This window comes from Anabrus simplex, chromosome 3 (assembly GCF_040414725.1).
Source record: "Anabrus simplex isolate iqAnaSimp1 chromosome 3, ASM4041472v1, whole genome shotgun sequence".
NCBI classification, from domain to species: domain Eukaryota; kingdom Metazoa; phylum Arthropoda; class Insecta; order Orthoptera; family Tettigoniidae; genus Anabrus; species Anabrus simplex.
In genome coordinates, this window is record NC_090267.1 from 107770888 (window position 1) to 107796839 (window position 25952).

The 25952-nt window shown below is 37.0% G+C and overlaps 1 protein-coding gene across 1 annotated transcript in view; it reads left to right on the forward strand.

The window, feature by feature from the left end:
* Window positions 1-25952, forward strand: part of Dis3 (exosome complex exonuclease RRP44-like protein Dis3) — a 403141-nt gene that overhangs the window by 191129 nt on the left and 186060 nt on the right. Inside the window, exons 8-9 of the mRNA XM_067142669.2 lie at window positions 4631-4768; window positions 16155-16301. Coding sequence (XP_066998770.1) covers window positions 4631-4768; window positions 16155-16301 — 285 coding nt within the window. The remainder of the gene's footprint in view (window positions 1-4630; window positions 4769-16154; window positions 16302-25952) is intronic.

The following is a 25952-nucleotide window of genomic DNA, read 5'->3' on the forward strand; positions in this document are numbered from 1 at the left end:
GCCACAAACTATAACCTCAGAACAACACGCAACAGATCTCAACAGGCAGCCACACAGAGTGCACGGTCTCAACATCTAACGTAAGTGATACGACATATAACTTACTACCACATTTCTATATCACATCATCTTATATACTTATTATTTCTACTTACAGATACATTATTTTACAACACGAATGCCTCCACGGTACAACTAACGTGCAACTCAATCAGGACACATGACATTTAAAACGCACTTCATCTCATAATAGTCACCAACCTAACCTGAAACGACACGCGGCAAGAAGAGAATGCTTTCTTAATAATATTCAGGATTTCAAGACAACTCTAACAACAGCAGCAGCCTACAAAATTGCTAGATATTACTATCAAAACATCACGCAATTCACTCGTAAAGCACACAGTACAAATATGTATTCGGTCCTATTTATGTAAACATTCATATATTTCTAATGGACCAATTATATTGAACTATAACAACTAATCATAACAACCCATAGTACTGTTGTCAAACTGTGTTAACCCCATTTTACGTCTGAAGAATGTGCATATAGCACCACATATTAGTACTTTTAATGTAAAGTATTTTAACAGGTATCTCATACCAGTATTTTAGTCCTAAGGGTTCATTTTAACAAGATTTTTACATGCCTGCACCTAACAAAACAAACAGTGTCAAGGTACAACTCTATTTTAAGACATAAAACAAGAATAGAAGGTGCTACAAACTTGTATTTTAGTATTAAGGATCCATGTCAACAAGGTACTATATACCAATATTTTAGTCATAAGAATCCAAATCAACAAGGTCATTCTACATTTTTCATTTGACTGAACTATAAAAGTGAACAAGAAAACCTTATAAACCACTACATAAAATGTAATTAGGATACTGACAATCCAATAGTACATCTTGAAGACCCTACATTGGACTTAATATTATCAATGTGTACAAATGCAAAAATAATTTTACTTCATATTGTGTAATATAAATTGTAAAGTGATAACATGTAGAATAGCATGTACCTCCCAAATATGTACATACTTTACTATTTTAGTAATCAATTCACTAGCATTTTGTCAAATTGATGAATTATATTCAATGCAATACTTTTGACACTGTATGCAGGGGAACATAGGACCTATATACATAACAGCTCAAATAGAGTAGGCCTATAAATCTCATATAACACATATTTCCAAACTAAGATTTACCTACCAACATTCTAATGACAGTTGAATTTAACTTAAACATTAATCATTATATGTGATGTTTTTGTAGATATTTTTGTGTATGTCAACTGAAGATGATCCCTTAGGGATCGAAACCGGTCTTGACCTTATTTACCAGTTTGGAAGTAAATAAATTAGTGTATTGATAAGGTGGTGACTCATATTATTTTTGTACAGCAACTCTTCTTGGACGTCGATCCGGTCTCGAACTGGGTACGGCATGTTCTCTTGGATATTATCCCGTCGTCCTGTGGAGTTTCCAACTTCACGATGGTGGAGTTGCCATCACTGCTAGCAGAATTCATTTGCGTCTCCACAGCCATCGTGTTTGCACGCAGGGGACTCACTTCCACCGCTGGGCCTCGAACTTCAGACTCCACACCCGCGGGCATCTCTTCGGACCGCTTCTCGTCCAGTTCGTTATTGTCCTGCACATCGTCATTGTCGACCTCTTTTTCGAGAGAGCGCACTTCGTTTTCTGACTTTTACTGCTCACTCTTCTGTTCATTTAAGTCTGTTTTCAGTTGGTCCGTGTTAGATGTCTGTTCAGATCTCAGTTCACGAATGAGTTCGTCATAGCCAGATAAGATTTTAGTTTCAAGTTCACTAAACTTAGGAAAATCTGAAGCTGTTCAGAATTCATTTCGCTAGTAGAAATTTCTGTCGACTACAAAATTCGCTACCAGGTACTCGATTCTGACACCAGTTTTAATGTAAGAAGTCCACTAGTTTATCACACTTGTCCATCCCACTTCTGACGCCAGTTGAGACGGATTGGTAGGGTAAATAAATGAGTACAGAACCTGGTAGTGTCCTATTTCTTATTAACTTAGCACTACAATTACAGATTTACACACACACACACACACACACACACACACACACAGACAATAGCCGGGCTTACAACTTACACAAGTACACGGTTACATACTTACACACGGTTCGCGCTCTCTCTCTCTCTCTCTCTCTCTCTCTCTCTCTCTCTCTCTTAGTTTCTCATGTTCCATCTACAATGACACACACTCAGAGAGTCATCGATTATTTACACTGCACTCACTCAGTCACTCTCGTTAGTGCTGTCACGGTCCACAGCCTACACGTCAGTCTCGCAGGTCGGGATAGTATCCGCTGTTCACTCAACCCGTTGAACTCCGTTCGCAGTCTGCACACATCAGCACCCAGTGTTCCCTTCGCCCTGCTCCAGAACACCCAAGGTTCTTCTCCAGCAGCCGGCCTCAAGGGACTCACCTGACATCAGGGAAACAGGAACGAGTCCTCGGCTCCAACAGGCAGATACTCCATCAGGCTGACATCTCAGCCCAGGCTATCACTGACTGCGCTCTTCCCTAACTCACACCAGCGAACTCAATCTCGCTCCTCACTCACTCACTCACTCACTCCGTCTAACTCTCACTAACTAACTGCAGGCAAGTAACTGCGCTAGCCCTTCTAGAACAGTCCAGTTGCTCGATGAATCCAGGAACCTCGCGAGATGGAAGACTCCAGATTAATAGTCGAGTAATTTCCGTCATCCCATGCGGCGCGACCACGGACAGAAGAGAGAAGGGCCCGCCCAGCACTTAAGTGCTGCTCGTGATTGGTGCGCTCAAGTGTAACCGGGGTGGGGCTGATACGGCCGATAGCAAGTTGGCATGGCAGACGCTATAACCATTACAATATTACTGGTACAGTTTTCTTTTTCTGGAGAGTAGGAGTGATTACTTTCACTACTGAGAATACCTTGACTGTTCTTCTCACCATCTGTAACATTTTCTGTACATCGTACAGCATATTTCACTTTGTTTTCTAACAAAATCTGGGAGCACTCATTAGAAGTTTGCACTGCCAACGCCGTCTTGAGACATAGCGCCACTCTGATCACTTTCTCTAAAATACAGTTAAAATGTACTAGAGAGAGACCATATTCCTTTTAAAATATTTTCTTCAGAGTGTGAAGGGAAAGTAATATGAACAGAACACACAGTTTACCTTAATGAATTATGCCTTTCTGACTGTACAATTCTTCACTGCCAACAGTTGACATGGGTTGACGTATGTTCCTTACTCAGCAGATTTTGTATCATGTGACTTCTCCATGTTTCCAAAGCAGGAAATGTAACGTAAGAGTCAAAGATTACAGACAGTGGAATAAATTATTGTAGACTTTCAAGTCATTCTGAAGAAAGAGTTAAAACTTCGAAGAGTTCTTCCCATCTTGACCGCATAATTGGCACTGTTATCTATGATCAACGATACTATTATTTGGTAATCATAACATCCACTAAGTTCTCGAGCTAACCAAAATTTTGGTAGTGTCAGTCTGGGGATTTAGTTATTTGACATTGTAAACTAATTAATTGACTTGCATTTACTCTGAAGTCCAAAATATAGAGAACCACAGCAAATACCATTCAACTTCATCTTACTAGATGCTGGCCAGTAAACAAAATATTTCTAAACCTATGTGTTTTATAATCACTAAGTTACGAGAGCTGTGTTCTAGAAGATAAAGATCGGTTGTTCCACAAGTTTTTTATACAAATGATTCCTCAGAATACCAAGCAAGTTGACTACACTTGGGTCACTTAGCTGTGAACTTGCATGCAGTAGAGATAGTGGGTTCAAATCCAATTGTCAGCAGCCCTGAAGATGGTTTCATTGGTTTCCCATTTTTCACACAGGCAAATGTTGGAGCTGTGCCTTAATGAAGGCCGTGTTCACTTCCTTCCCTGGCTATTCCACCATTGCCATAAGACCAGTCTTTGTTCTTGTGACGTCAAACCAATAGCAAAAAGAAAAGAAGGTTCCTCAGAATAGCAGTTTGAACTCTTACAGTTACCAAGGACCCTGTTGTGAATTTGAAGAACTTAATATATTTATTAACTGATTATTTAATAGATGTGTCTTGACACAGTAATCCAACTCCTTAAAGATCTTGAATGTACTACCAAATTGTTGTTCTTAGTGAGGACAGATGGCTGAAATTAGCATGCTAGCCATCCATGTGGCTTTGACTTACTAGATTTGTTTTTATTTTATGTTGACCAAGATGGTGTATGTAAATAAAGAGTAGAAAACGTGGAGTCAGATTATAAGTCCGTTTACAACAGACACCGTGCTCATATGTTTGGTATTCAGTCTGGACAGCTTACAGAACTTTGCAAATCTGGGTGTTATAGTGTCTCTAGCTCCAACCATTAGACTTACTACTTCTGTAGATAAACTTATATTTTTATTTATAAATATGGAATTGTGGGTTTGTAGATGTCACACTTTTCTTTATGAACATCCGTTGTTATTACATAAGCTTTGTCAGATAATAATTTGTTCAAAAAGCTGTTTTATAACACCTTTTCAGAATAATTCTTAATCCTAAACTTTCCAAATGTTTCCAGGCTGTCCGTCACATCTTTGTTCCTGCTGAGAGAAAGATTCCAAAAATTCGTATAGAAACAAGACAATCAGAAGTTCTAAGTAGCCAGAGAATCATAGTTGCCATTGATTCTTGGCCTCGTTATTCACGCTACCCCAATGTAAGTATTGTTAGTTTTAAATATTTTCTTCACTGACCAAATACAACAGGTCTCCTTTGATTGTGTTCCAGACCTGTGTATTTTCCAGCAGACTTGCCTGATATTTGTAGGGTTATGATGAATTATCAATATTATTGTTTTCATTTTATAAGAATATAAATCATATTTTCCTTATATGCAGTGTTATTTTCACAGTTTTGTGATTCAGCTATATTATTTTGACTGGTAAGAAAAGGTTGATATAGTGAACAGGAGAATGAAGTAAGCATGCATTATGGTCGTTTAATTCTCAATGTCTCATTCGTAACATTTCTGATAGTTGGATAGAAAAATATCAGATTCAAAATTAAGTCATTCTAAGTTAATTTATCCCCACGTAACTTAGAGTTATGTGAAAACTTTGATAAAGTGAATTGATATAACTTCTGAGTTTTCCAGTCTGTCAAATCACGAATTATAATACTTAGAACACTATGGGTAACATACAGTACTTGACAAAAATATTAGAACAGAATGACATGTTTCATTCTACAAGAACATTCTCAGATTGTATCAAATCACGATTAACCATACGTAAATATGTGCAGTATTGTTTACATTGCTTAAACTTGTCACTGATCGTTGATGGATGATATGAACAAGTGTGACAAATTATATGAATGTTGGAAGTCTGTTATTGATACTTTAATGGAATTTGAGAAAGTGTTTCTGTACTTAACTTAAAACCTGCTCTGGTTTCACATCCATTATTTCTACCACCCAAGCCTGGACTAATTCCAGGACACTGGTCTTGATTGTGGCTTGCTAGCACAAATGTGTCTATAGGGGAGGTAGGGGAAGATGGAGGAGAGGGGCAGAGAAGTGCTACATGATTATGTTCTATTTGCCATTATGTATATTAGAAACGAATGCATGATAATGATTCTTGGAAGAAATTAATGTGCCACAAGAATTAAAGAGTACAGTGAAACCTCGTTACTGTGTTCCTCATTAACATGTTTTTCCGCTTAGCACGACGTAAATTCGAAGTCCCAATTCTCATCGTATTAAATCTATATAAAAATTCTTCTCTTATCGCATCACAAATTTTTGCTATTACTGTTTAGTACAATCACATTTTTCCTAGCCTTTAAAATGTTAATGTATTTGTCATCCCTTGTAAAAGTAACGTGATTGCCAACTTGGGTAAGAGCCGTTGCCACAGTTGCGTGATTGTGGGAAACGATCTTCCTGAACTTCACAGAATAAGTTGCACTTTTGGGGAGTGAGTCATTAGCCTCAGGAACGTTCAGTTTTGCTTGCCGGTTAGCAGCAAGATTGCTGAATAGCTGAGTGAGCCTCTTTGTGGTTGTATTTCGCATTCCATTCAGAAGGTAGAAATTTATTTTGTGTTGAGTGATACAGTGAAGTGTAGCGAATATTTGTGGTGTGATATGGTAGTCTATATCTGGATTAGAAAAATAATTGTATGAAATTGACTAGCGTGGTGCATATTTGTCTTGTGATAGCCTATTTATGGATACAGAAAATGTGAAATTCCTTAATAATGAAGACAAAATTAAATTCTGTCAAAGTGGACTGGCGTAAGAGCACAGAGGTCGCGAATGTTAAAACTTGCACCTTTGAGTTTCGACTTGATCACTCAAGTTGGTTGAAGTTTTATTTGATTCAAAATGCCGGTCAAAGTTATTCCTGGCAGTTGATGGTCAGTCGAGTGTAACCTCCAATTCATTATCTAAGAGTGTGACCAGAAAATAATGTTTAATAACCCTTTCCTCCAAAATAAGAGGCTTCTACTAACATTTGTTTTAGAAAGAGTGTGATCTGCAATAATACTTCGATATTTTTGTTGGCCCCTGTGCACGTTTTCATTTTTGTTGTCTTTTTTTTTAAATTTAAGTGTATTTGTTATTTTATAATCCCCACCAGAAAATATTTTCATGTTTGTTCTTTCGTGTTTTTCACAGTTTTTAATAATTTCCTCTCATCTTTAGAAATGGTAAATAGGCCTATAATTTTCAATGTACCCACGGATACACGACGTAAAATGCCGTCATGTCGGAAAAAATCGTATCTAGTGTGTCCATATCCCTGTTGGATAGTTTTTATTCATATATTTATTAGTACCTTGCATTTTCTCGCTTAACACATCCATTTTCCTTGTCCCCTGCAGAAACGTCTTCACTGTACTTCATATGACTTTATCTTCAGTGATAAAACAGTAGCCTACAAGAATTAGAATTAAAGCTCATCCCCAATTACGTACTCATAAAAACAAAACCCACCACTACATCAGCTACAATTTCAACATCTCTGTCGCAGTTGTTATGGATAAAAACCAAAATAAAATGTGTATTTATAAAGAAACAGAAAATTAACAAACACATGTTATGCATTCAGTTAAACCTAAGTGAGTTGTGGCATCCCATTCAATGAACATTCTACACTGATTTTCTTTTACATGATTACTTTAAAAGAGAAGCAATTAACATTACAACACAGAAAATCATTGACAAATCAGTAACCTAAGCAATAAACAAACTAAGCGAGAAAATAAACACCACTGTAAAGTAATTGAATTTCACCCAAGGGTATTCAAAATCCAACATAATCTTTTCTTCTTCTTTCTCTTTTCCATTTATGCCCTCACAGGTGTTGGGTACATTCAAATAAGGAAATAAATCTGCTAGAGAAAGTTGCAAGTTCAACTGCCATGAACATCAGATGGAAAACAACATAAAATAACTAATAACTGACGTGGAAATTCCCTTTGAAAACTTGACCGTATGACAGAGAGAAATAATAAAATACGTAGCCATCAACAAAGCCCTAAAAATATTAGGCATGAAATTTAATTTAAAAAAACAAATTTCAAAATTCAGTATTTAGTATTAAAAACTATTAAGCTTTTCACTCCCACGCCCGTGTTAACTCGGACATCCAAGTGTCTTCCGCTGTCCCAACCACAAGTTAACTCGTATTTCAAATGCCCCGCTCTCTCCCGGTGCTAAATTTAGTTGTATGTTCCAGTTCTGTCAGTGAACGTGAGATGGCATCATCCGACAGTGCTCAGAGAAGAACACAGCTATCTCGATACATCGCAAGCGCCGTATATTTAGTCTCGACCCTTACACTATTCTTTGACGGCTGTCTTGAGTCACCCAACATGGCTGCATCCACAAGCACTAGTAAAGAAAGTTTGATGGAAAGTGATATTTTAGATGTTTTAGGTAATGATGACGAGTCTGACTATTACGAGGATAGTGAAGATGATATATTAGTGAATGATTCTGTGGAAAGTGATAGTAAGAGTGATTTATCTGAAGGTGGGGAGGAGGAGGAATTAGAAATCCAACCTGATCACATGGAGCGGAAACGACCAAGGTTAGTGCCACCACATACATTTTCTTGTAGAACCTGGATAAATGACACTAATTTTACACCAATAAAACATGATTTTGACCCAACCCAGTCTGTCATTAGGGACGAACTTAACCTCAACAAACATTCTACTGAATATGAAATATTCATTATGTTATTCACAAAGGATGTATTTTCCCACATATCAAAGGAGACAAATAAATATTTTCGCGAGGTGCAGGCAACTCCTAATGTCTCACAACAGCAAATGAATGCTTGGCACGATGTAGATGAGGCTGAATTGATTTTTTTTTTCTCTCTAACCATGTTGATGGGTCATGTAAGGAAGCCCAGTGTTTTAGAGTATTGGAGCCTAGATCCTCTCATAAATACTTCAATATTTGGAAACGTCATGTGTTGCAACAGATATCAGATGATTCTAAGAATGCTACATTTCAATGACAACAGTACAATGACACCTGGGGATAGGCTACATAAAATTAGACCAGTAATAGCAACTCTGATGCATTCAAATAAAGTGATAGTGCCATTTGAAAACCTTGCTACTGATGAAACTTTAGTACTTTTCAAGGGCCGTGTGTCATTCCTCCAATACATACCATCAAAAAGGTCGAGGTTTGGTTTGAAACTCTTTGTGTTAGCTGACTGTGAAACTGGTTACATTCTGAATTTTATCATATATGTGGGTAAAGATACAGAAATTGACTTTGAGGAATTGAAAGAGGCTGGAATATCGGGAAGGGTTGTTTTGACACTGATGAGGCTATATTTTGACAAGGGGCATAAGCTTTTCATTGATTATTGGTATATGTCTCCATTTCTTTGTGAGAAACTCCACGAGAAAGGTACAAATGTATGTGGAACTGTGAGAAGAAATAGACAAGGCTTGCCAGGACCAGTTGAGAAGAAACTCAAGAAAGGAGAGACAGAAGTTCATCATACTGATAAATTGTTATTTATTCACTGGTGTGACAAGAGAGAAGTTATACACTTTCAACAATGCATGACAGTGAAATGGTGACTGTAACAAAGTGTGATTAGCAAACCCTAAAACCCAAATTGATAGTGGATTATAATGAAAACATGGGACCAGTGGATTCTGCTGATATGCAGCTCAGCTTCATCGAGTCGGGAAGAAAGTGTATCAAATGGTACAAAAAACTTTTCTTTCATATTCTGGACATTATTGTTAGGAATGCCTGCATAATAATGAAGATGCTAACAGGATCAAACGTGTCCCTGAAGGAGTTCAGACTGAACCTCATTCGCTAGTTTGGCAGCCATCAGGAAACTACCAGGAAAGGAGGCCATCCATCATCCTATCCACCACCAATGAGACTTGTGGAAAGACACTTCCTGTCTCCCATACCAGCTACAACGAGCAAGAAAGGGCCTACCAGAGAATGTGTAGTGTGTTCCAGGACAAATAAAACAAGCCATAAGAGGAAGGAAACTATATATGAATGTGTCAAGTGTAGTGCTTCAATTTGTGTACACCCCTACATGGACATTTACCACACAGTAGTGAAGTTTCGATGAAAATGTGAAGGAATAATGTTTTAATTTCATTTTTGGTTATAAAACTTTGTAAATAGTTGTAAATATAAAATAAATATTAGCTTATTTCAGCTAGTGTGAAATTATCCAAAATAACCCGGGATGGGGCAGCATAAGCAGGAAAGATACTTGGGAGTGAAAAGGTTAATGAGAAAAGATGAGTACATAGAAAAAATAAAAGAATTCGTTAACAATCTAGCGAAACCCAACAAATAAATTTCAAGGTGAGATTAAACAAGCGATGAAAAACACTGGACTTATTCTTACATAGCAGGGAAAAGAAAGACTTACCGTCAAAAATCCCAAACTTCTCACGCTAAGATTGCTCCCCAAAATACACAGAGACTCAGGTCCCATCAGAACAAGCATAAATTTCAAAGATATGTGAAGTTGCAATGTAAAGAAACTACTCAACCAAATGCCAAAAGTAAAAAAAAAAATCTCTCTCTCAAAGAACACAGTTTCATTAAAAACTCTCTAGAACTTACTAATAATAAATAAATATGCTAAACGTAATAGAGAGCACAAGAACGATATCCTTTGTCATTTTATGTTAACTAACATACCAATAGAAGAAACAATTAAAATGATAGAAAACCAACTAAAAGATAACAATTCACTACAAGAAACAAACAAAATAATTAAACTTGTAAGAACAACTTTAAACCAATACAGTTTTACATTGAACGACAAAATCTATTGTCAAATATTTTAAGAGAAATTGCTACTATTCAGTTAACTATCCCCCCTGAAAAAATTAAGTGAAAACAAAAATGAAAATAAATAAAATATTTATTCAATGATGGAATTTGAAAATTAATTTTTAAAAATGTAAAACAAAAATTATTTTATTAAACTGATGAGGTCATAAATGTATCAGAAGGGAAGGGTTAACCATGGGCTCAACATTATCAGGAATAATAGCAAACATATTCCTAGATAACATTGAAAACAATTTCTTAACCATCCAGCTGTCTAAAGGGATCTTACACTGGAGCAGATACCATACGTAGAAGACGTACTATGCTTATGTGACAATGACATCACAAATGTGTGACACTTATTAAACACACTGAATTCCTTATACAGATCAGTAAATTCACAGTGGAACCAGAAACTAACAAGATCAATTTTGTAGACATCACAATCTGTAGAAAAAATGACAACCTGTCACACAAGATATACAGGAAACTCACTCAGACTTCACACACGATAGACAATAAATCCAACCACCCAAACATGCACAAATGAGCAAATTGAATGCAATGATACACAGAGCAATATCCATACCAATGAGCACAACATATTTCAAAAAAAAAAAAAAAATACAAACAATAAAACAAATTGCAAAAGAAAACAACTACCCACCTGCCACAGTATTTATTAAAGAAACGGAGAAAGAACACAAGAAGTACACCAGTAAACAACAAATACATACCGGGTAGTCCTCAATTACATGAACATGTACAAGATAGCTAACATTTTCAATAGCAAGCTTTAAGAATAGCCTTCAAAACAAACAACACACTACAAAGACACATCAGCAAATGCAGCCTAAACAAAAAAAAGGCCTTTTCTCCAAATCAGGAGTTTATGAACTCATATGCTAAGAAACAAACTGCAATGTTAGATATGTAGGCCAAACAGAACGTAATTTTCACACTAGATGCAAGGAACACAAAAATACTGTTAGATACAACCAGCATTCAGCCTTCAGAGAACATGTATATGGCAGCTTCCACCATTTCACAGACATCAGTACTGATCTTAAAATTCTACACATCAAAAATAACATAAAGGAGCCAGTAGAAATACACATAGCGAAAAAAGCCAACCAAGCCAACCTCAGTGATCACATACACCTGAAAATTTCCCCCCTTTTCACACTACTAAAATATTTTAAATTCTGGGTAAGCATCATTTCACACTATTTTTCTTCAGCTCGTAATTAATTCCCCTGGAGGCTACTCTGATGCAAAGTACGTCTGGAATGTGGGTTAGGTTATAACTAGGGATCGGATGTTTAAAACCTAAAAATAGCCCAAATAAGCAAGCAAGTATGACCTCAAAAGTGATGAAATATGACCTCAAAAGTGGAGAAATATGACGTAATAATTACAAAATATGACTGGAAAATGATTAATCTAAATATGGACATTTAAAAATAAATTATGAATCGAAAGGGCAATTCCTTCGATACATATTTGTTAACTTAATTCTGTATTCTTACTTTCATATTAATTTTCTGAATATACATGTTTAGCAGTTATTCACAGTCTATTGTTCTTGATTCACTTATAGAACAGTTATGTGCCGGGTTGAGTGGCTCAGACGGATGAGGCGCTGGCCTTCTGACCCCAACTTGGCAGGTTCGATCCTGGCTCAGTCCGGTGGTATTGGAAGGTGCTCAAATACGCCAGCCTCGTGTCGGTATATTTACTGGCACATAAAAGAACTCCTGCAGGACTAAATTCTGGCACCTCGGCGTCTCCGAAAACCGTAAAAGTAGTTAGTGGGACGTAAAGCAAATAACATTGGAACATTTGTGAATACATAGCTGCAAAATACCGGTACTAACATTATCAGATCACACAACATTTTAAAAGTCAAAACATGTTTGCACCTGTAGTGATGGTTTGAAATACGAGAAGACTAGAAATCAATCTATTTTAAAATATTTTGGAATGTTCAAGCCCAGATTGCATTAATATTATTAAATGCGTTAATGTTTAAATTGAGCACCATGAAACAAATTAAGTAGATGTCTTCCAATACATTATGGTAGGGCGGCAGGGCCTATAGTGCAAACTGCCATACCTTTTTCATTCTTCTTCGCGGGTGGAATTGAAGATTCATCTTCAAATCATCAGGCGCGAGAGACCTCCGATTTCATGTAAAAGGTGCAGTGAAGTCTATGGCCTTCATTCTATACAAATGGTATTCCACTTGTATTAACTGCAGATGTGATACCGAGATGCAGTCTTGTGAACACTAATTCGCATTCGATAAGTTGAAGATGATTTTGCGCATCTACAGCTGTCGTCAGACCGCCGAAATAGGACAGAAATATGATGTTTCTACAACAATAGATCAAAATATGACCTTATGACAAAAAACAGCCAAAATATGCATTTATATGACAAATAAAAATCGCTTAATTGTGACGATAATCACCGGAATTGCACTAAAATCCAATCAGGCAAGAAAATAGAGACAAAGAAAAAATTTGACATTTCCTAAACATCCGAGCCCTAGTTATAACTGTATGTATGTATGTATGTCCCGTTCCGTTTCTTCATATGAGGTTGGGGTTGAAGTGAGATGAATATATATGGCATTTTTTTACAGCCATGATGGTAAATGAAATTGGGCAAGGAGATGGAAGGAATCAGTTGTGGATTATGAATGGAAACTGTCCCAGCATTTGCCTAGAAGTGAAATTGGGAAACCACAGAAAACTGTTCTCAGGACAGCTGACGGTTGGTTTCGAACCCACACATCTCCGGAATGCAGAGCGTGGCTCCATTGTGATAGTGCATTAACACACGTGGCCTCTCTAATTGGTTAGGTTATTACCTATCTGTACTAAATTCCATGAATTTAGGCAGTGGCCTGCCACTCTGAATTATTTTGTAGGCTGTAATGAAATGAAATGTTGTATGGCTTTTAGTGCCGGGATATCCCAGGACGGGTTTGGCTCGCCAAGTGCAGGTCTTTCTATTTGACTCCCGTAGGCGACCTGCGCGTTGTGATGAGGATGAAATGATGATGAAGACAACACATACGCTCAGCCCCCGTGTCATAGGAATTAACCAATTAAGGTTAAAATCCCCGACCCGGCCAGGAATCGAACCCGGGACCCTCTGAACCGAAGGCCAGTACGCTGACCGTTCAGCCAACGAGTCGGACTGTAGGCTGTTATTTTATCACTAAGAATAAAGTAATTCAGTGTACTCATTAATTCATTGCTGCACATTAATTTCTTCCAGAAATTATTATCATGCTTTCTAATACACCTAAAGACAAACGCTGGTAACTAATAAGAGAGAAGATAGTAAGATCCAAGCAGTAGAAATGAATTTTTTAAGAACATCAGTTAAAAAGACAAGAAGAGAGAATTCAAAATATTAAAATCAAAGAAGAGCTAAATATAGAACCGTTAGTACAGAAGATACAGAAAGCAAAACTGAGATGGTTTGGACATGTAAAAAGAATGGGGAAGGAACGGGTAGCAAAAAGAGAATTGGAAAGAGAATTTAAGGGAAAGAGACCAGTTGGAAGACCAAGAAGAAGGTGGATGTATCAGATTTGGTAGGACGTTAGAGAAGCTGGATTGGATTTGGCGGAAGTAATGGAGCAGGAAAAGTGGAAGGACAGAAAGGAATGGAGGAGGCTTGTTAACCACACCTGGGCGACTGGAGTGGGACATTGATGATGATGATGATCATCATCATAATATCCCCCATTTGTGATCATTAACAAGTTTACACAACATTAACAATATTGTACATACATATGCATGGTTAAAAGTGATTTTATAGAATCTAAGGATGTTCTTGTAGATTGAAACATGTAATTCATTCCCTTCCAATATTTTTTTCGTGTACTGTATATGAGTATTCTAAGCATTATATTTCATGTTTTGACAGACAGGAAAAGCTTACAAGTTTTATTAACTGAGTCGACACTGAAAAAAATGTGAGATATCTGCAGGAGTATGTATTGTTTTAATTAACTGATCACAGTCAGAGTAGGTGATTTGAACATTTATGATATAGTAGAATTCCATTAGTCCGGCATCCAACAGTCCGGGACGCCCGATGGTCCGGCACCATTCCAGGATTTTTTAAATGTTATTCTCTTAATAATGATCTCTCGTAAACAGTTTGATGCATTATTTGTCGAAACCAATCAAAGTGTATTTTTTATCATTTCAAAGTTAATAGTGCAAATGTATCTGATACAATCCATTTGTTATGCATTGACTTACTTAAATATCTCTACAGTGTCTCTGGAAATATTTATTCAGCCTAGAAGGCTGTGTGCTATCCTGAGTACTGGAAAGCCAACCATATGATTAAAAAAAAAAAATCAAAAATTGAATATATGGGCCACATTCAAAAACGGATGGGAACATGCCTTCAAAAATTGAAGCGGACGGAAGGAAAAGAGAAGTTGTAGATGGAAAGACACTAAATGTTGAAGTAACACTTACAGATAAAAACATCGATGAACTCCGGCATTATTATGGATTGGCAATAAGAAACAACAAGTTTGAAAAGAGGAGTGTGTTATTAAGCTAATGATTCTGCTGATCAACATTTTACTGCAGAACGCCGTGTTACAGCTGTTTTCGCTGTACGCCTGAACCTATGTCGTAGCCCAATAGTCCGGCATTTTTGGTAATCCGGCACCGGACCGGTCCCGAAGATATACTCCATTTACAAAATTATTTGAAATATTTATTCCCCTCTTAAAACATTTTGTGATGGGTTGACTGAAAATTTTAATGAGTATGAAGTTAAATATACCATAAAGTATGAAGTGAATAACAGTGAGAGCAAAATATGATAAAATGGCCATGTTATAGAAAGATAAAATGGGTGGGTAGATTTGATTTGCTAGAAATCTTTTAAACAGCTTTGACATATTTGACTTGAATGTAATAACAGGCTATGTCACAAACTTCTTGTTTCTTGTCTTCTTGAAGGAAAGTGCAATGAGTACATTATAAAAATAAACATTTCCAAGACTAATATGATGTCAGCAGGGAAGTGACTTCAGACTATTCAGTGGAATTTTATCATACTTTGCTCTCAACCAACTAAATTGGAACAGATGGATAAAATTGGGAACTTAGGATGTGTACTCATTGAAAATGATTGTACCGTAAAAGAAATTGAATCATGGCATGGCAAAGCTAACACAGTAGGTTTGTTGTTGTGATCAGTAGTATTTTCAAAGAAGAAAGTGAGTTCACAGATGGTTAGATTCTGTTTTAAATGATTTTAAGATGAGAAGTATAGAAGCAATAGTGCTAGCTGCTAATAGAAATGAAGTTTTTTAGTTCATTCACAGAGGCTTGCAGATGAACTGTTGCTAGGCAAAAAATGTATGGTATAATAGAGATGTTCTATGGCTTATATTAAAGGTTAATGTGGGAATGAATATTTTGAAATGGCTTAGAGTCCCATCACATGAGGAAAATAAAACAAGGTCGGCTACCTAGAGAATTAATGAACTTGGCTGAAACCTAGGAAGTCAAGTGGCCATTCACAGAAGCATGCAGACCAAGAGGTATTTAAAAAAAAAAATTAAAAAAGATGAATGTTTGAATGCATGCATTTATTTAATTTGTTTGAAGCAACTTATGCTATTCTTGCCTTTCCCCCTCCCCCTCACCACCCCTTTTTTGTTGTTTGCTTATTTACCTATTTTACATTGGCAGGGTCACTTTGTTAGAGCTCTTGGTAAAATAGGAGACAAGGATACTGAAAATGAAGTCCTCCTTTTGGAGCATGATGTTCCTCACAGCAAATTCTCAGAAGCAGTACTCAGTTGTTTGCCAAAACTACCCTGGATTATTACTGATGAGGTAAGTATTTATATTATTTTACCTGTTTAGTTATAAAGATGAATTGAATATTACAATGTGTCAATAATCATACAGTCGATGTCATTTTCTTCTTGTTTACTGATACAATCGATATGGACATTTGAACACTTCAGTTCTTTTGTGCATTCTCCAAAGTCACCATAAAAATGTCCAGCTTAAGCATTTAAAGAGAGACCCAATTAAATTTCCCCAAACTATTTGTCTCCAGTCTAGTACGAGTGATATGCCCATTCACTCTTCTTGTGGATACAAACATAAATCCTATAAAAACTTTACCCTGGGCATTGTTTTTGATTTCAGTACATGATGAGATGGAAGTTTTCTGGCATTAGCTGTTAATGTGGGTATTACAGCAAATCTTCATTTCTCACTTTCTTTTGTACATATAATACACAGTATTCACTTGCATAAAGAAATGAAGAACGGAGAAAAATTATTGAACATGCTGTCGCTTTTGATCTAGCTGTTGTCATTGCCTTCTTCTGAAGAAAGAGGAACAATTTGTGATATATATGAGCATGGTCAAGGAAGGTCAGATTGACTAGATAATGTGTAGAAGACAGCATCTGAAGCAAATAACAAACATCAAAGTTATTAATGGCGAAAGTGTGGCCGCTCGGCACAAGCTGATTGTTACTGATTACGCCTTACAGGGAGAAAAAACAAGGAGAACCAGCAAGAAAATAAAATAAAGTGGTGGATATTGAAAAATGTTGTTAAAAGAGAGGCCTTTACGGACATTGTGACATAGGAACTGAAAACACCGTAGTATGTGCAAGAATGGTGGAAGATAAAAATTAGTCTTATAAGGAAAGCAGGAGTAATATCAGGAAGAGGACAACAGTGAATCAGGAGGCATGGTAGTAGAATAGAGATGTACAGAAGGAGGTGAAACTTAAGAAGGATACTAAGCAAAATTAAGACAGGATCGGCTGTTTGGTAGACAAAGAAGCTAAGAAACAGGCTAAAAGAGCTTTGGCCAAGTTGAGAGTGGAGTCAGTAGATACAGCAAATTCAGAGTTAGGTAGAAATCACGCAGTCAGCCAGCTGATTCGAATACCTAAGGCGCAAGATAAGGCATCTAAAGACATCACATCAGTGAAAAGGATGAAGTGGGAGTAGTGATGCAAGATAACGGAAGAGTACTGCTAAGATGGAAGGAATAATTCCGGAGACTACTAACTGAGGAAAAGTTTGAGGGAGGAGGAGTCAATGTGGGAATGGTACAAGTAGTATCCTGGTAAGAAGTGGAAAGTGCGCTATGACAAAATTATAATGGAAAGGTGGTAATAGTAGACCAGATACCAGTTGAGATGTGAAAGGGCTTGGAAGAAAGGTGTATTGACATCTTGTGGGATTTAATGAGAAAAGTCTGGATACAAGAAAAAATAATGGAGGAGTAGAAGGGTAGGATCCTTGTCCCTATGTATACAGGAAAAGGTAATGTGCAAGACTGCAGTAATTATAGAGGGATTAAGTTGATGTCACATACGCTGACAGTATGAGTAATAGTCTTTGATGGGTGACTTTGCTTGAGACAGTAATTGGTGATGAACAATTTGGGTTTCTGCTAGGACGTGCAAGTACAACAAATGCAGTCTTTACATTGAGGCAATGTATAGAAAGATGCTGGAAGGGACAGACTGACCTTCACACAGTGTTCATACGAAGGTAGTTTGAAAAGTCCGAGAAATGGCTCCACAGGCGCATATCGAGGTCATGTTTAGTTAGTAGCATCTCTTGAAGGAACGCACACCAAGTTTCAGCCATATTGGTCTATTTCTTTGTGTTTGGCATTCGTGTGAATCAAGGAAGTCGAGTGATTTTCAAGAAATGGACGAGAAAGAATTTCGTGTGGTGATTAAACATTACTTTATGAAAGGCACAGGAGACTAAAGAGAAATGTAAACTGCTGAAGGCTATGTCTATTTGGATATGAGTTGCAGCCGCTACCGATCCCATGCCATACAGGGTCGGTGGTAGCTTTTCTAATTTTCTTCCTCCAGGTGTTCCTGTCCCCAACTTCTTCTTGGCACTGGCCTTTTTATCCATCTCAACTTTGGCCTTCATTGCTTTCTTCTATCATTTACAATCAAGTATTGGACTCTTATCTACAAACACTCCTCCTCTAGTCACTATACATGACCATACTATCACAGTCGCCTTTCCTGAATTTTCTTCCCTACACATCCCACTTTTACTGTTGCCCTATTACGTTCATTTCTTATTTTATATCCTCTGATGACCCTACAAATCCAGCTGATTATCTTTAACATCATAAATCAAGTTTTGCAATACCATGATTTTGTTCTGATGAATAACTTTTAGAATCACACAGCCTAAGACATGGGGCACATCAATTACTTAATCTCTTTTGTCCACTTTGAAAAACAAGTTACGTTACACTAATTATGTAAGAAAATACTATATTTATCTTTGTATTGATAAAGCTCTCAAAAGGAAAATAAGTATCTGACCTTGACTTTGAAAAGAGGAAAAATATTACTTCACTCTCTTCTCAGTTTGAGGTACTTTCTATAACTATTGATACATTATATTCAGTACTTTTCCTAATTTTAAGAACACCTTTTTTGTGGCAAGCAGATCAACAACAGTTCATATGGGTCATGCTGTGCACCACAGTTAGGGTGCCAAGCAGAAGAGCATGACAAATTTTGAATTTTGGCTGACCTAGAGATCCATAGATAACAGATAGATAACAGCGAGCTCTTGTTCATTGGTGGTGACCTCAGCTGCCATGTTGGCAAGTCATTCAATAGTTTTGACTGATTTCATGGAAAGTGTGGATGCAGCACATGTAAAGTTGGAGAACGCGCTTTAGAGTGTTCTGAGGCATGTGAGATGGTTCTTGCGAATACACCTTGAGGAAACGTCCATCACATCATGTCATTAATACCTTCCTTTGGGTTGGGGCTTAGAATACACCTACAGTATCCTCTGCCCATCATACAAGGAGACTAAAAGAGTGGGGACCTTGGCACAGAACTGGTTCACATCACTGGATTGGTGAATTGGAACCCCTGTGGCTGCTGGTGGTGGTCATATTGAACACTTGTAGGACTAAACTTGAACATCAGTCAAACACATGTGTTTTAGGTTTAATCTTGTACTACTGACTGTTGGGAAAGTATAGCTTGATGAAATCGGTTCATTCTTTATGAAAGACCCTGTATTTCCTTCCTTTTGCCAAGAATCTTGTTCAGCGTAGACACACCAGGTAAACTTTTATCACACTACTGATGCATGCAAGCACGATCATTCAGGTGAGCAAACTTACACCATACTAATGAGATGCTCCTGAATACATTATAGTATAAAAAGTCACCAGATCTAGCGAAAGAAATTCTGAAACTAACAAGAACAAAACAATAACTTGTTCACTAGCTTAGAAGACAACGCATTTCTTAAAATGAACTGAACAGAAAACTTCCGTCTGTATTATGTACTAATAATTCAAAGAACAACGTAGTCATTGGATTAAGGAAAGCTCTACAAGGAGCACAGATGTAATCCGTAAATTCTGTCTTTACCTACACGATTGGGTAGGCATTCATCACTAACCTACATTTCTAATTTAAACAAAAGTCAACCTCTGTCTACCAGCAATGCAACGAATAATGTAATGACTGGACATAGCGCTGTGCAAAATCCAAGAAAACTTGAAGAACAAGAAGAGAATGCACCTATGAGAGAAATAAAGAGAGTGGGAGAGAAATGCGTTAGCTATCACTTCCATATTGCGTCATAGCTCAACCAGTTCTACACTATTAAATCATTTTAAAATTATCTACCCTGTCAAGAAGTGTCAGAGAATAGGAAACAATATCACATTGTGTTTTCCAGATGCTTATGAATTTCATGTTTTTGGTCCGTATTGAACAATATATAAGTAATAATAATAATAACTTAAATGTTTCCACCTTTTCAATACAATATATTCACAAAATTACAAAATTATACGGTACTAGTTTCGACCCATCTAGGGGTCATCATCAGCCGTATTGGAGCAAAGATCATTTGTGGCGAAATCCTAAGACAATATTATTTTAAAGAATAACAAGTGAAATGAGATGTTATGGTAATAGTTAATAATACAAGGAATATACATAATAAGAGGTTTTTAACAAAGAATAAAGTATAAATGGGGTGTTGTAAAAATTATAATCATGGAAATCAGTAAGTTCTTGTATTGAAATGAAATATGGCTTAGGAAGAGGGCTTAAGGTGGGGCTGAAGGGTGCGGGAGAAAGTGTAATTGTCTTGGAAAAGTACCTTTGATTAAATTTAGGATTGAGTTTAGGTTGGCTGCATTATTGTTTCTGAGGAAAGTGATAAATAGATCGAAGAGTATGTTGGGTTTCTCTGAGATTTCATTCAGTCACAATCTCAATGAAATCTCAGAGAAACCCAACATACTCTTCGATCTATTTATCACTTTGCTCAGAAACAATAATGCAGCCAACCTAAACTCAATCCTAAATTTAATCAAAGGTACTTTTCCAAGACAATTACACTTTCTCCCGCACCCTTCAGCCCCACCTTAAGCCCTCTTCCTAAGCCATATTTCATTTCAATACAAGAACTTACTGATTTCCATGATTATAATTTTTACAACACCCCATTTATACTTTATTCTTTGTTAAAAACCTCTTATTATGTATATTCCTTGTATTATTAACTATTACCATAACATCTCATTTCACTTGTTATTCTTTAAAATAATATTGTCTTAGGATTTCGCCACAAATGATCTTTGCTCCAATACGGCTGATGATGACCCCTAGATGGGTCGAAACTAGTACCGTATAATTTTGTAATTTTGTGAATATATTGTATTGAAAAGGTGGAAACATTTAAGTTATTATTATTATTACTTTTCCAGATGCTGAATTTTGTATTTATATAATGAAATATGAAGAAAACCTTGTTCTCTAACAAATACTACAACGAAAATTAGATCATCATAAGCAGGAATAGAAAATGTATTAACACGTATTTAGTAGGACTGGGACTGGGACATGAGAAAATAACCGTGTTAAACAGGAAAACATGGTAACCGAGAAAGTGCTAACACGATTTCACTGTAATTAACCTGTTTCAAAGTGATTATGATTTTATAAATGAAATACCTATATGAAGTCTGTCCAAAAAGAAACTGAATTTCAATAAAATTATCTTATTTACTCATTATTCAGCTAGACTGGATTCATCCCCTGCAGAATACTGTCATCCACTGCTATTACTATGCCCCTATTTTTTCTTCCATTGTTGAAGTACATTCTGGAATGCTTTTTGTGGATAGGCTCACAGTTCTCATAGCATTTTTATTTAACTTCTTTTGTAATTTGGAGATGACATTCCTTCAGAGTGACTTAAAACTTAGAAAAATAAAACAAATCTGCTGTATGCTAGACGTTCTGGACTTATAGTGTTCTTTGCCAAAAAATCTTGAATTAGGAGCACTGAGTATGTGAAAACATGATGGAACATCCAAGTTGTGTTTGTCTCTACTTTTGGCCTCTTCCTAATTGTCTCTATCAAACACTGCATTACTTCTAAATATTTTTTTTTTTTTGACATACTCATGATAGATACCACTAATCTAGTTAAAAAAGGAATCCCGTCAACACCACCTTCACTTTCATTCTCAGCTACATTGTTGTTTCTATGTATCTGCCAGCTACTTTTGTATGATTTTGCAGTAGTACTACTTGTAGAATTCTTTTCTGTCAAAACCACGAGACAATTTAAAAAAACAATTCTTCTGTCTTCTGTTATTTCATGGACAAACAGCTGATTATATATTTTCCAAACTGCAATAAAATAATGTGGACAGCCGTCCAGGTTTTGCATCATCTTCATAGGGTGTTCTGCCCCTTTCGAAATGCCAATACCCAGTAGCAGTGCTAAGAAGCTCGGGACATCCCCGCAATAACTGAAAATGGGCCCCTCCTTTCCTGATACTGAAGGTTACAAGTTTATTTCGTAGTACAGGGTTGTGTATTATTACAATAAACAACAACGATGCAACTATAATAATTATAATAATAATAATAATAACAACAACATAATTTAGTTTTCAAATCCAAAGGAATTAAAATAGTACACTTATACGGTATGAACACACCCACACAAGAAATGCATATTCCAGTTATAGTAACCAAAACACGCTGACCGTTGCAATATTAAGATAAAAAATCTCGTTCCTAGGACCAAATAATTTACAACTCAACCATCCATCGTAAGCCTACTTAGCTACACTGATTGCCGAGATTTATAAAAAGGTTTGAAACTTCAGTATTTAGAGTTCAGATAAGGAGGATATTTTTGTTATCACATCTTCGCTGACTACTGAGTTCTCAGACCTGGCTAATTACTTCAAAAGCCTCGATTGTTGTGAGTGGCAGCATAGGATGGTTATTATTGGAACAGATTGGGAAACCCACATTCTTTCAGGATTAACTAACATACTCCTATTGGTGAAAGAAGCTCTGCACTACGATGGCCTAAGTTTGGAATAACCCTCTGTAATTCAAATAATAGTGTGTTTTGTGCTGTAGCTTTATCAATTTGTAAAATCACTCTTCAGCTACTGAATTAAGAAACAGTCATGGGAGCCTCACAAGTCATGGGCCTCCCCACCCCACAGGGTCTGCGGGGTCCTTATCGCCGCCCACTGCTAATACCACTCATCATACTAAGTCTGGTCCCTGCATTTTTTCTCATAAGCTTCCTGCCTCAGAGTTTCTGCGAATATTTTACCCATTTTGGTACAAAATTAATGCAAATATATTGCTCTTCAAGTTATTTCCTTCAGGTGAGAAGAAATACCACTGACATCACTTCAGTAGGTCTGCTACACTGTCGCTAAGGTAGCAGGTGTGATCATGGCTGAGATTTGTGACATCTGAGGGTGTGTTCTATATGACAATTTCTGGACTTCTGGCAGATTAAAGAATTTGTGCGGAACAAAATTCTTAAAACCTGATGTCTTGTAAAATTTGTAGCAGTTGAAGAGACAGTAAAAAATTAATATTATTGTTGTTGTTATTGATTGCTTTTCACAGTGCAAACAAATCACCTTAGACCTCCATGGCAAATGGCCTATAACTTCTAAAGAGTATTACTATATGGCGACAAAACCAGAATTGGTATTCTGGTCTTGACTGCTGGTGTGCTATTTGAACAGTTTGGTTTCTGTTTGGACAAACTTCATAATCTCCTTAAGAGTTATAAATGAAGTGAGAATTTTCAAGTTTATTTTCTCATTTTTAATGCTATATTTAATTAAAATACATGCATTTAGATCCTTTCATGAGTGGTACTTCAATTCTCAGTTCTGCAGGAAGAATAAGGAGTTGGTAAGTTGTTGCTATTGTTGCGGGCTTATGATGCTGGTCGGCGAAGTGTATAAAGTTCTATCTCTCTGTTTGTGTTTGTAGATGTTTCGCCTGTATCAACGTTATTATTGAATGCAATTGTCGTAGGTGTTGTTTGGCGTAGTTCTCCAAACAGAGCCTGTAGAACAGTTCTCATTTCACTCTGAAACTCAGACCCAACCCCATTCACTGCAGTTCCATTTGGATTAGTTGTTTCATTATTCCGAACAGCATTTGCTGTATTGGAGCTGCTTGAGGTTGGCAGAAGGCTGTGGTTTGAACTAGCTCCATCAGGTATAATTGGCCCCACTATTTGAAATGGAGAGTTGGCCACACTAAATGGAACTAAGGGAAGGTCGATTCCATTACTGTCGACTGGAGGCGATGTTATGTATCGACTGCTGTTATGGGTTTCCTGGCGATCATGATGACGTCTTCGCCTGAATGGTGAAGTGCGACCTGTGTTACCCCCTGGGGAATGTGGATGGTGTCTTCTCACTGTTATGCAGTGTGGTGGTCCTGGTTTTTCCTCATCTGTAGAGCTGTTAGTATTTCCAGTGGACCCAGTACTAGTGAAAGATTTTTCTTTTCCATTGTTGAGCAGTCCACTTCCTCCATTTTCAGTATTTGAGCTTAGTGGCATGAAGACTTGCAACTGCCCCAATTTGCGTGCTACAAGAGTGTTCAGATGATCCATGGCTTGCTGCTTACCCTGGAAAAATATGTGATAGTAAGTTACTTTGCAGATTAGAGCAAAACCAGTTATCAGAGAGAGGTAGAGGAAAATATGCAAATATTATTTTCTTGAACAACAACAACAACAACAACAACAACAACAACAACAACAACAACAGCAACAACAACAACAACAGCAGCAGCAGCAATAAACACAAGATTTGTAAAAACAGAGTGAATGACAATCCCATTGTTTTGCCCTTAAGACAAAAATCACACCTCCATCAAAGTTAATGTTGATGGTAGGGATTATCGTTTTAAGAAGTGCACTCAGGCAACTATCCTCCCATCACACTAATTAGAAGAGAAAAAGAAGCAGGTCCAGTCCTTCAAAGAATGAAGGTATTGACAAAGGAAAGGCAAGGGCATGAAAATGAAGCATTCCATATGTCTCACAAACCTAATACTGTCAGAGTTGAAAGAGCTGACCAGAGAGTGAAAGATAAGAAAAAAGAAAGTGAGGAGCCTGGCACAAGTAGATAGAAGCAATGCCAGACTCAGCTATGGGCCCCATGGTCACAAACCCTCACTCCTAATGTCAGAGCTCATAGCACTATCTCCTTAATTGACTTTTATGACACGTGGGGGATACCATGGATGTATTCTACCCCACCCACTTCCTCTTAAAACAGTAATCACAACCACCACATGGGTGCATTGGAGTGAATAGACTTTTTTGAGAATACAACAAGAACTTGTAATAATGAGGGTATTATGAAACTTTGGTTACAAACATTGAAAATGGTCTTATGATGTGATACATTGATTCCAACACATCTGCTATTCAGAGAACTTTGTAGCATGTTTTCTCTCTCTTTCACTGTCTTCAAATTTAGCCTGCAGAACAGCTCTCGTTTCTCTCAAACTCAGATCCAATCTAGTTTGCTGCAGTTCTTTTTGAGTAGTTATTTCAAATAAATTTCCATTGTTGAAACTACTTGAATCTGGAAGCAATCCAATCCAGTTTGCTGCAGTTCTTTTTGAGTAGTTGTTTCAAATAACATTTCCAGTGTTGAAACTACGTGAATCTAGAAGAAGGTTATGGATTAAACTAGGTCTGTGATGTTTAATTGGGGGGATTCCGTAGCGTAATGGTTAGTCTTATTAGCTGCCGTCCTTGGGGGCCCGGGTTCAAATCCCAGGACTGCCAGAAATTTAAGAATGGCAGGAGGGCTGTTACATGGTTGAAATGGTACATGCAGTTCACCTCCTTAGGGGGTTTGCTGGAAAGGAGCTGCACCACCTCAGGATGAGGACACAAGTTTACCTTTATTGGGGGAATCACTAATGTTTATTAACAGCAATGTCAAATTTCATTCAGCTGAAACTGGCCTCCACAAAGTTCTTTCTTTGTACAGGGAAACAAGTTGAAGTTGTAGGATCCAGCAGATGGGAAGGGGTTGTAATCACTTTGCACTTATACTTCGTTTATTAATCTGTAAGGAATATCGCAGTAGTACTGTGTAGTATCTGTTGACTGATTGATGATATTATT